This window comes from Micromys minutus, assembly GCF_963924665.1.
Source record: "Micromys minutus genome assembly, chromosome: 9".
Taxonomy (NCBI): Eukaryota; Metazoa; Chordata; class Mammalia; order Rodentia; family Muridae; genus Micromys; species Micromys minutus.
In genome coordinates this window covers 24,653,611-24,666,119 of record NC_137978.1, presented here as the reverse complement: position 1 = coordinate 24,666,119, position 12,509 = coordinate 24,653,611, and the positions used below count along the sequence as shown (strand labels likewise).

At 40.2% G+C, this 12,509-nt stretch overlaps 1 protein-coding gene and 1 pseudogene across 2 annotated transcripts in view; one reads left to right on the top strand and one right to left on the bottom strand.

The window, feature by feature from the left end:
* Nucleotides 1-12,509, top strand: part of PRKAA2 (protein kinase AMP-activated catalytic subunit alpha 2) — a 59,126-nt gene that overhangs the window by 20,441 nt on the left and 26,176 nt on the right. Inside the window, exon 2 of the mRNA XM_080921574.1 lies at nt 2,513-2,654. Within this exon, the coding sequence (XP_080777700.1) occupies nt 2,513-2,654 (142 nt within the window). The remainder of the gene's footprint in view (nt 1-2,512; nt 2,655-12,509) is intronic.
* On the bottom strand, nt 10,367-11,324 carry LOC308424896 (ras GTPase-activating protein-binding protein 2-like; annotated as a pseudogene). The gene has a single exon. The product of its transcript is annotated as a ras GTPase-activating protein-binding protein 2-like (transcript).

The following is a 12,509-nucleotide window of genomic DNA, read 5'->3' as shown; positions in this document are numbered from 1 at the left end:
GTCATGTGTGTAGGTGTAATTTGGGATTTATACCTGGGAATAAAAGTACTGTAGGCATTGCTGGGCTCCTGGCAGTGCAACAGAGCCACCTTTAAACTACTTGACCCAAGTGGAGTGTTAGTGTGATTAGCACAGGCTTCATCACAGCAGGCACTCATTGGAAACTTGTTCAGTGCATGGGGTTCCTGTTGTATCTGACAAGCTTATGTTGATCGGAGTCCTTGCTCTTGTACATGGTTTGTCCATCCTGTTTTCACCAGCCTTTCCAGACAAGGTACATTAAATTCCACATAAAACTTACTTCAGTTACTCTGTTGTTGCATTGTTTCTCCATTGATACTCTGAAACCCAATATAAGTCTTTTTATGTGCATACAATCGACAAGTCATTGCACATAAAAGATGCTTAGCAAATGTTTTAGATTTATTAAATGTTTAAATTGATTAAGTAAATGGAAATAAAACTTGGATGAATGGAAACATTTGATTTCCATAAAGCAAAGTTTATGTCTGCCACATACATAGAAGATGTCTTTTGGTTTTGTATGTGTACTTATTAAAAGATTTGTTTTTCTTTTTTGAGACAAGGTTTCTCTGTGTAGCCCTGGCTGTCTTGGAAGTCACCCAGTAGACCAGACTGGCCTAAACTCAGAGACCCGGCTGTGTTTGCCTCCCAGCATTCTGGGATTGAAGGAAGTGCCACTACTGCCTGGCTGTGAAAGAGTTTTAGAACTTTCAGGGAAAGTGTGACAAATTATTGTATGTAATTAATTGTAGTTAGGCACCAAGTTACTTCAGGAATCATTAGGGCAAAAGCTAGTGTGGTTAACAAAAAGGAGGAATTGCCAATACATTTGATGGTTTTAACTTCAGGCATTTACTTCATTTATCAGTACTGTAACCATTTGTAGGAAAAATGCCATTTCTTTTTTAGTATTTTATGCAGAAGAGGCAAAGCAATACTTTGTCATTTTATTCTTTTCTGAGTCATTAACTTGCACTTTTCGTTTTCAGATTACTCTAGTGATATTAAAACAAACGGCCTAACTACTTGGCTGATGTTATGTTCGATATGTTTATATCATGTGACCAGAGTACTTGGGAACAACATGTAGGGAGGAATTATTTATTTTGGCTCCCAGCTTCAGAGGTGCCAGCCCATCGTGACTGGAAGGGCAGGTTGGAGCAGAGCTGTTTAGATTTTCTCAGCCAGAAAGGAAGGAGAGACAAGAAGCACTTGCAGCCTTAAAGACGGTTCCCATGACTTCCTCTTCCATGGGCCGCCTTGTACCTCCACCTGTCAGCTGGCCTGGGCTAGTGAATAGCAAGGCATTTGCCCATTGAGTGGCTCAGTGTCTAGTGGTTTTAATTATCCCAAAAGTGCCTTCAAAGTCACACCCAGAATTGTACTTCACTAACCTCTAAGGCGTTCATTCACAGAGTCCATGGTCGTCTTTGATTTGAAAAAGTTACCTGTGTTTCAGTACTTTTGGTTAGTAGGAAAGGAGGACTGAATCTTGCCTGCTATAGTGATAGGTTCTCCCTGGAGAATAGTAATACTTCATGGAGTTGTTATAAGGATGGGCGAGCAAGCCAGCTAGCACTTAGAATACTGCTTAGTACACAATAACAAACACCCAGTCACTTCTATTATTACTACTTTCACTATAGTGTTTACATGATATTTCTTTAATGTTTCTTAAATAAATACTCAGTAGTTAGCACTAGCTGGAGTCTTTATTTCTAGCATACAAGCTGTGCTCTATTAGTAAAGGACATGCATTTGGCAGAGGAAGAGGACAGGAATGCTGAATCTAATGTTTTAAACTTGAGGTGCCTATGGAATACCCATCTTGAAATTCTCTATGTGAACATGAAGAGGGATCAGGGTTGTTAATTAATTATAAGCCTTGGGTGATGAGTGAGGTGATTCAGGTCTCTGCTGTGGATCTAGGTGAGAAGCCTTCGGACGTTAATCTTTAAATAGCCAGGAGAGAGCGGAAAGGAGAGCACCTAGGAGTTAATAGAAGACAGTGGTGCTAACCCCAGAGAACACTGCCTCCTTAGTGGAGCCGTTAACGCTGGGCCAGTCCAGTGAGATGAGCGTGGGTCCGGAACAAAGGGAGCAAGACGTGGTGTGGGAAGTAGCAAATACTGTGTTACCTTGAATTTTGAACAGTGAAAAATAAGGAAAATATAATGACTTGTCTTCTCTTTAAAAGATGTTCCATAGTATTCGTGTGAAGGAATATAGAATTAAGTAATCCTTTGCACACAGTTGGAAGGAACATTGTTGAGGTTGCTGAGGATGCTGAGATGATGGAGGCACAGCTTCTGTGCTGAAGCCATGCTTTTTCAAGGGAAGAGGCTGAGGTGAAAGAGGAGGACTGCAGGTCCGTGCGTCCCCAGCACTGAAGTACATCCAAGGAAATAAGCTTAGGGCATGGGGGAAGGTGCACGAGGAGTGATTCTGTTCTTTTGACAGCCAATATTTCTCTTTCTCTTTTCTTTAGTTGGAGAACATCAATTGACAGGCCATAAGGTGGCAGTTAAGATCTTAAATAGACAGAAGATTCGCAGTTTAGATGTTGTTGGAAAAATAAAACGAGAAATTCAAAATCTTAAACTCTTTCGTCATCCTCATATTATCAAACTGTAAGTATTTCTGTGCTTGAAAACGTAAAAGAACTGTCTGCAATAGTTAAGTGAAACGTTCTAGATACCTGGGGTTAATTCTAGCAAACAGCAGTCACCATGTTCATACTCAGTTTTAATCTGAAATCATCACCCCTCTGTCAGTTCTGCACATGCCTGGTTTAAAATGAAAGCTTTGCTTCAAAACTGGTACTAGTCAGGTGATGAGTGCAGCCTTGGAAGTTGATTCTTTAAAAGTCATTCTAAAGATCACTCAGCACTTGCCATTCCTACATTGTGGTGTAATAGTACATTACTATAATGCTATTTGGTGACCAGAGCAAGATGATCATCACTTTGAATTCAACCTGGGATACATAGTAAAACTGGTCTAAAAAAGTAAATACTGGGAGAGCTATAAGCTAGTTAAATTCAAAGATAATTTAGCTAATTTAATTACATATAGAAAATCTAGATATTAAGGATGAAGTAATAGTCTGTTATGTTGTTTAAAGTTCTATAAAGAATAACATATAACATTCTAGATACAGAAAATTACCTCTATGGTACTTTAGAGCTTGGCTGCAGTTTTTATAAAGTAGATGTTAATTTAACTGTCCTCAGGGAGCACCCAAGGGCAATCAAACTGTGTGGGGCATTCAGGTTTTATAATCCCACAGTATCATCATGACTTGTCTTACTTTACTGGCTTAATTATTGATAAGAAGACAGCACACCCAACAGGGATAAGCAACTGAAAAAGTTAGTTGTGGATCCAGGGTTTTGATCTTGTTATAATTATATATTGTTACTCAATTATGTAAAACACAGAACAATGTAGTTTTATAAATGCCAAATTAGTGAATGCAGTAGTAGTAGAAATAGTAGAAAGATAGTTAATGTATATTTTGATTCAAATAAGATTGCTGCTTTAAAAAGCCTATTTAAGATCAGTATAAAGATATTAGTGTCTTTTAGAGTTTTTCCTAGTGTATTAAGATCAGAACAAATTATATTTAGCCTAAAATTAGTCAGTAAACAATCTCTTTCTTTCTTCCTTTTCTTTTTTCTCTGTATGAAAAAGGTTCCCTGTATAGCCCTAGATTCTCTAGAACTTGTACTGTGGACCAGGCTAGCCTTGAACTTAGATATCCACCTGCCTCTGCCTCCTAAGTGCTGGGATTAAAGGTATGCACCACCCCGCCCAGATGGTGAACAATCTTCTTTAAAAACATTATTTTATCATTTAAGAATTTCATGTGTTTTGATCAAATCTACCATATTCTTTTCCGTACAGTCCCCCTTACCCACTTTCCAAGTCCAACTTCTAAGCTCTTTTAAGACCCCAATAATCAATTTTTGAATGTCAGTGTTAATGGGGAGCAACTTGGTAATCCTGTGGAGTTCTTTGGATTATCTGATGATAGTCAGCAGGATAGTGGTCCCCCAAATGTCTTCTCACCTCAAGCGCCTGCGCATGTTGTCTGTTACGCTGGAAAGACAGACCAAGGGTACAAGTCATCTTACACTGAAAGAGAGAGTTCTGGGCCTCAAGTAGCAGACAGGGGTATAAGGAGGAGTCAGAAAGAGATCCGAGCAGGGCCATCATGAGCAGATATGCTGGCCAGTGGAGGCTTACACGATGGGGAAAGGACTATGTAACAACACAGGACAGACTCCAAAAGCCAAATCTGCAAAGTGGACGTTGCTCCTGGAGTCTCCAGAGGCATCCAAACCTTGCCAACACCTTAGTTTAGTGTCAGGCTACTAATCTATAGAACTATAAGATAATGCATGCCTGATCTTTTTAGCCTTTTAAGTTTGAAGGAAGGAGGCAATAGAAACAGTAACACTGTGATGGTTATTGTCAACTTGGCACAAAGTAGAGTTTTCTGGGAAGAAGGAACCTCAATTAAGGCATTGCCTCTCAGTTTGGCCTGTAGGTATGTCTGTGAGGCATTTTCTTGGTTAATGACTTGTATTAGAGGGTCTAGCCTACTGTGGGCAGTGCCAAGCCTGGGCAGATAGTCCTAGGAAAAAAATAAAACTGAAAAAGCGTCAGAGAGGGATCCAGGAAGCAGCGTTCTTTACTGTCTCAGCTTGAGTTCCTGCCCTTACTTGTCCTTAAGCTGAACTGTAGTCTGTAAGATGAAATCAGTCTTTTCCTCCCCCTGTTGCTTTAGGTCAGTATTATTACAGCAACAGAAAATCAAGCTAGAGCAAACGACTATTATGATTTCTCCTCCCACGATAGGAGAGCCCTCTCTGACCTGGAACTACTGTGTGTAAGCCAGGATAGCCACAAACTCACAAAGCTATTCCTGCCTCTTACTCCCAAGTGACAGAATTAAAGAGAGAGGTACCAGCTTGTGAAATCCCTAAAAAGTGTGGTAGGTACAATTTTACAGGCTTTGTATTTCTTTTCAGTGCAAATTAAAATATTGGAAGATAGAGCCCACATAATACTATCTTGCCAACATCAAGAATATGCCATCGGCTGTTCCTAGTTGACTAATACTTGGTTTGGTGTGCCATTGGGTGACACAATTGCCATGAAACTTTCAGTTTTACAGTAAGCTTCAATGCTATATGATACTTACTTTAGGTTCGTTCATTCCATCATAAACATAGAATCATATGGCAGTATTTGATTTTAAGACTGTCTCCAGTACCAAGTGCTAGAGGGCGTATGTAAAAATTTTGAAAGATTAGTATGAAATACACCTGTCAAGGACAATGCACTTCTCTTCACATTTGTTCCCTAACGTCCAGCAGCGTGCCCCATAGTGTCATATAAGAAGCTACTGTTGGCATTGGTAGAATGCCAACACGAAAGCAGGCATTGGCCTTCTGTGAGCTGATTCTAGTCTTCCTTGAGCTGACTCAAGTAGTTTTTAGTAAATTGAAGCAGTTCATAATTTTTTTTCTTTAAGAATACAGTCTTGTTGTGTAACCTCGGCTGACCTAGAATTACTGTGTAGCCTTGTCTGAGTTCCCCATCAAACCCACAATATGGTGTAACCCAAGCAAACTCACAATTCTGTATTCACTTCCCTCATGCTGAGATTCTAGGACAGTAACACTGTTCTTCTCACATCTGATTTGATTCCATATTGGTAATGGCTTCAATGGCTTGTAAGCTAAATTTCTTTGGGTTTTGCCACTTACTAGCAATTATGTATGAGAGAAACCATGGCCATACTAAAAGTATCTTGTACCAGAGTGAGGGTAGAGAAGGAAAAGATGCCTCTGAATGAGCAGACGTTGATTGGACTTTTAACATGCTGGCCCTGGAAGCTCCACACACATTTGGAGTGTGATCTAGATTTGTTCTGCTCTTGAAAACATAAATTGCATTTTGTCACTGTTCTAGTTTAATTCTGTTGGCGTGAGAAAATACCCTGACAACAAGCAGTTTAGGGAAGAAAGGGGCTTACTTGACATGTAATTACAGTTACAGTCTATTGCTGAGAGCAGGTCAGGTCAGGAACATAAGCTAATCACACACACCACTTCCAGGGCAGGAGCAGAGAGAAATGTGTGTCCTCCTCCTGTTGGCTGCCTGCTGCCTGCTTATATTTACTCAGTCAGCCTTTTCCCTCTAACACAGTTCAGGAACCAGACCATAAGATGGTACCACCCACAGCAGGCCGAGTTTTCCTACAACAATTAACCACTATGACAACCCCAGTCTTCAGCAGACATGTTCATAGTCCAGTCTGATCGAGATAATTCCTCAATTGGTCCTTCCTTCTCAGGTGACTCTGGGTTATGACAAATTGACAAGTAAAACTAACAGCACAGTCAATACATAGCTTATCGTGGAGTTTGCAATCTGATTTCTCACATTGTTTTCTCGTTCTTGTTTCTGTTATTTATTAACAGTTTTTGTCTCATTCTGGTTTAGAGTTAGTGTTGCATTGTACTAAAGTAGCTACAGAGCAGCCTGAGAGTTGGTAAGCAAGTAGTTATCAGAGATGAATCTCTTACATTTTCAGTCATGACCTTAAAGCTCATTCATCCATATTATCTCTTGAATTGTGAATTTGAATTTTTAAAAAGAAAAACACTCATGTTCTCTCCCTTCTGAGAAAGTTTATTGACATAGCCTCTAGTAATGTTAGTATTAAACACACACACACACACACACACACACACACACACACACACACACATGGAGAGACAGAGACAAGCACAAAGAAGTATGATTCACTCTTTTGTTCTGTCTTAACTTTCTGCCAAGGATAGTTTGTTTCATTATTGAAAAATCAGTCAGAAAAATGAGTACTGACTACCAAGACTGACTGATATTTACTGAGTGATTTCTCTATTAACTTAAAAAAAAAAGCTGTATTTGTTTATCCTGAGAACTACTGGCAAAAGTTTAAAAGTAACAAATGAGATGAAAAGGAAAAGTTGAAACTTTCCAAAGCTCTAGAAGTTGTGGGATTGATCTTTGTTTTTTTTTTTTTTTTTTTTTTTTTTTCTTTCCTCTGTAGTTCTTAGAGAAATTTGAGTTACATTCAAAAGGTGAATACGTCTTATTTAAGAAAAGATTTTTTTTTTCTGGTTAATTATTTTAATCTACTTCTTTAAGCTCATCTTCAGCTTTTAATCAGTGTTCACCATCTTGAATGTTGTGACATAATCTTTTGGTTTTCCCTTTTTGTTCTCTGCCTAATCTTAAAACTTTCTCTTTATCCTTGTCCTCAGTAAATACATTAAATAGGGCACTTCACCTTGCTGAGCTCATGTCGCCTTCGGAGTGCACACTTCAGGGATTTCCTTAGTGCCAGAGCGTCGCTTGTGATCTCTGTAAGGTTTCCCATTTGCTTTACTGTCCTGAGCATAGTTGTAATAAAGGAGAAGAGCTCTCACTCTCCGAGGGTGAAACCAAGTGTGAGCATCCTGGGGAAGGGAAGAGCAGAATCAGATAAGGTCATAAGGTCACAGAGTGGACAGGTTTGGGTCTTGGTCTAGGTTGGGGACTTTGGGAGAGCTAGAGGACTGACTTGACTATGGTATGGAGGAAGAGATGAAAGCAGAAAGACCAGCAAGAAAGCCGTTGCTGTTGGCTAGCCGAGAGACTATGGTAGCTTTAACCATGGTGGTGGATAAGCTCTGTGCTGTCTAATATAACAACCACTAGCCACAAGTATTTTATTTTAACAAAATTAATTGTAATTAATGGTTTAATTTTTGTGGTTAGTAGGTACTACAGACAGAACAAATTTTTATTCTTTATATATTTTTATATATACATATATAAAATATATTTTGGTCATATCTACTCTCTCTTATCCAAACCCTGCTCTAAATATTTTCTTCTCAGTAAGTCCCTCTCCTGCTCCTCAACTTTTTCTGCTTTCATATTTTTTGGGGTACCCTATTCTATTTAATTGAGATTGCTTGCATGAGCCTGGAGGGTGTTACTTGAGCAAGGGCAGTGTAGAAGTGACAAATCACAGAGGAGTGTGACTATCTTTCCCCTTCAGTCACCTGTCTGTAGCTCCTCGTAGAAGGGTAGGGCCTCAGGAGCCCCATCCTGTGCATGATGAAATGTTGTCAGGTGTAGACGTGTGCAGAGAGGACCGCTGTGCAATTAGTGAAGCTCTGTCAGGAGCAGAAGGGAGTATTCCACGACATGCTTTCCCATCGTGGGCATTTTAGATTCTTTCTGTCCCTCTTCTATCATGTTCCTTGAGCCTAGGAAGGCGTGATACAGTGATAAAAGAATGTCGTTGCCAAAGACTGAATGGGAAAGGCAGCATGAAGACCAGGTTTGGATGGGGTATAGGAGCTAGTATCAAGCATTTGACTTGGCTTTATGAAGCCGAAAGGAGGTACCCAGTAGAGATATTTTTGAATAGCTGAGTCCAGAATTCAGGGGCATGTTATATAGAGATAGCATACCCTAAGATTGGGCTGATAGAAATGCAAATGGAGTCTATATTGATAAGATAAAGAAATCCAAACCAGCTGCCCAGATGAAGCTGTTGCTGAAGCCATAGAAGAGTCAGGGTTGAAATCTAAGATTTAATCAACTATATGGAGGCTGAGGCCCGAACAGCAAATCTAGGTTTCAATATTCTAGAAGGTAAATCAGTGACTAAGATTAGTTCCGTAGACCTCATCCACAGCAGGGGACCAGGTTGAGCTGAAGTGCCAGGGACAGTCATCCTTGATGTGCATGTTGGTAATCAGATTTTGGTTACCAGTTTTGGGGCTGTGGCATAGCCGTGCTAGGCGCTACCACTTTATAGAATCCAGGTGAGGGAGTCAAGCACTGTGCTCTGTTGTGTCCCCTAAATTCTTCCTCTTACTCCTCCTATTTAATTTTTAATTTTGTGTGTTTGTGCATGTGTACATATGTAGGTGCCTTTGGAGTTCAGAAAAGGGTGTTGGATCTCCTACAGTTGGAGGTTCAAGCAGTTGTGAGACACCACCATATGTGCTGCTGGGAACTTAGGGCCACTGGGTGGAGCTTTTGAACTGCTGAGCCATCTTTCCCTCTCTCAAACCACTTTTTAATACACCATGGAAACAGCTTGATCTCAACGAGTCGTCGGCTGTTCTTGCCGCTGCTGTTGAGTAAGATGAGCCGAGAATAGACTTACTAGATTTGGTGAGTGGAGGGTACTATTTCTGCTTGTTCGTTTTCAAATTTTTATTAGAACACTAAAGGCAAATCTTTTTTTTTTTTTTTTAAAAGCATCCATTTTACTGATTTAAATCTACTGCAGTTTTTACACCTCAGTGATTTTCCTGAGTGTGTTGCAGCTGTGCGGCTGTGCGGCACAGCAGTTCATAAACCACACCGCACAGAATCACCAGCAGGACTGGAATGATGTTAGAGACGGCACCATCATGCTTATTACATTACCAGAGCACAACATACAGGAAAGACAGTTTTCACTGTGCACAGCTTAAAGGAAAAGGGAGGAGTGTGTTGAGCAGCCATCCCTGTACTCATGGGCAGCTAGAACACTGACAAAACGGAGCTCCTAAACCTGCTCTAGTTTTCAAGACCATAGCTATTCAAGCTCTCGTTTTTGTTATTTTTCTCATAACTAAATGCCTTCCTTCTGGAATATTTGCAGAGTTGTTAAGGTCTGTGTGCACTTGCTGGTCACAGCAGCAGATAGAATGCCCTCCTCATTTCATAAACTATTCTCTCCTGGAAAAGAAGATCAAACTTTCTTTCCCCTGTTGCCTCCTGGTGCAGACTTCAATGTACCCAATAGTGCATCTGATGAATAGGTAACAAGTTTCTGTTTGTGTTGGGTGGGGGAGTGGGGAGCCAAGAAAAAAGGCAAGATTCTCCAATTGCACAAATTGCACTATTTGTGTTTCTAACATTAATAGCAGAAACACTAACACTTAAACAAAATGTGCAGCAGAGGGTTTTTCTTTCTTTCTTTCTTTTTTTTTTTAAACTCAAATGACCTGAACTCAATGGGCATGTTCTTTTTTAAAAGTTCATTTTGTTGTAGACAGTTTAAGATATGGTCATTTCTCAGTCCTTAATTCTCCAAGTCTAGCTATATAAATTAACAGTATGAATCCTGTTGTGAAACTGGGGAAATAATGTCTGCCTCAATTTAACTGATAACCAAAAGATTCTTTTCACATCAAAGAAATGGTCAAAAAGCCTGTGTCACATTCCAAAGCCAACCCTAACAAGAGCGCAAACACGATGAGTTAGGTGCCAAAACTTGGCCAACAGGGGAGCTTCAGTGACGCTGTCCTGTGAAGTGGCCTTCCATTTGCCCAGTTCCTCTTCCAGAACCACGTTTTATGTCCTGCCACCCCGTGGAGGTGGCCCTCTTCCTTCTCGGTCACGAATTATTCCACCACCTACAATTCCACGTGGACCACCAGGACCCTGATCATTGCGTCTGACATCCCTGCGGTCATCGCCACCACCTCTGGTTTCTCGCTCTCTGGCAGCTCTTTTATTTTTTTCTCTTCCACATTTAAACATACTTCTCCTCAAAACATAATTGGTTTTGCAATTAATATTCTCTGAACTGGTATTGAAGTTCCACAACATTTCCAAAACTCATAAAGCATTTTGTCAGTTCATTTTCATCAATATCATGAGGCAAGTTACCAACGAAAAGCTGATGACTGTCTGGATAAGGAATTATCCTCCGGTTGTCAGAGTCATTCTGTTCCATATCTCCTCTGCCTGGCTTTGGTCCTCCAGGAGGGAAACCAGCTCCACTTTATCTTCTGACTCTTCATTAGGTTCTGGTTCAGAATCACCAAATACTTTATCTTCATAATGAAACATATCATTGTGAACATAAAATTTATTTGGAACAGATTCTTCTGGAGCCAGAACAAAGGTTTGCATAAATTTCCTTTCAGGCTGTCCACTGTTAGTCAATAAGCCCACGACCTGTACCACTACCCCATCACTCAAGGTTGCATGAGCGTCCAGTCACTGAAGTTCAGAGATAACGCTTTTTGATGTATATCATTTTGGCCATAAACTGCTTCCTGGGGCTTTCCACTGGCATCCACTCCACCATGAACATAGGAGGAATTCCTGCCATAAAACCTGTGCAAATATTCGGGAGCTTTATTCAGCAAAGTCTAATACTGTCTCACAAACTCCCGCCCCACAACCAGCGGACTGGGCTTTTCCATGACCATTTCTTTGTTGCACAATGTCAAATGCTCCAACCAACAGCAGTGGTGGACACGTCACATAGAGGTCAGGAGTGTCTCAGGATTGGCTGCAGCAGATTCTCCTCCCTCGAATAAACCTGAGGCTTTAAAATCTGGAGAGCTACAAACTCGGGCCCCTCATAGCCACCTCTAAAGGCAAAAATCTTACTCAAAGAAAGAATACGTGACGAAGAGAAACAATAGTTTAGCAGGAGAGGGGAAAGAAGACAGTAGTAATTATAAGAGGGTGTCTTTTAGAGTGGGTAAAGTTGTAAATGTTGTCTGCCACCATGGAGAAGAATTAGATCAAAACCAGACAATAGATGCAGGAGAAAGGGGCTAATTGTAAAAGATACGTTCCTTAGCATGTATAGGGACAGAATTCAGTAGATTATTTGAAGAGTTAATCTTAGAAAAATCTATGACCATGGAGTTTTGCTAGATGAAGTGGGAGGAAACATGGTTAGAAATGCAGATGTCTAGGAACCTAGAGGTTATCTGCTAGGCAGGTATCATAAATGGTTAGTGTCCATGTTCCAAATATAAACAATAGCAGTGAGGAGAAAGACATGAGAGATGGGGGAGGGGAGAGGGAGAGGGAAGATAGAGAGAGGAAGAGGAATCATTACTGTGTTACATGGTGCATGTTACAGAGGCAGTGGGTTTTTTTTTTTTTTTTTTTTTTTTTTTTTTTTTTTTTTGATATTCTTTGCTCATTTGTTTTGAGATAGGGTCTTACTATGTAGCCAATAATGTCTTTGAACTTGCTAGGTAGTAATCTTGAACTAATTTTGAGGAAGATAGGAGTGAAATTTTTCTTTGCACCACATTTTACTGCTAGATTGTTCAAATATTAAACCACATAAATTTTATTAATTAAAGGGGCTGGAGAGATGGCTCAGTGGTTAAGAGCACTGGTTGTTCTTCCAGAGGTCCTGGGTTCAACTCCTAGTACTCACAGGGCAGCTGGCAACCATCTGTAACTGCAGTGCTGTGGCTCTGCTGCCCTCTTCTGGTGTGCAGATATACATGCATACAAAATGCCCATTTACATAAAAGGTAATTTAACATTTAGTTAATGCATTGATGAATCTAGACTAAATAGCAATGGCTAATTGTATTTCAGAAGGAGAGACATTGTTTCTTTGGCCAGAAGTGCACAGTACCATGTAGTTTAGTCGTTAAAATAAACTAACAAGA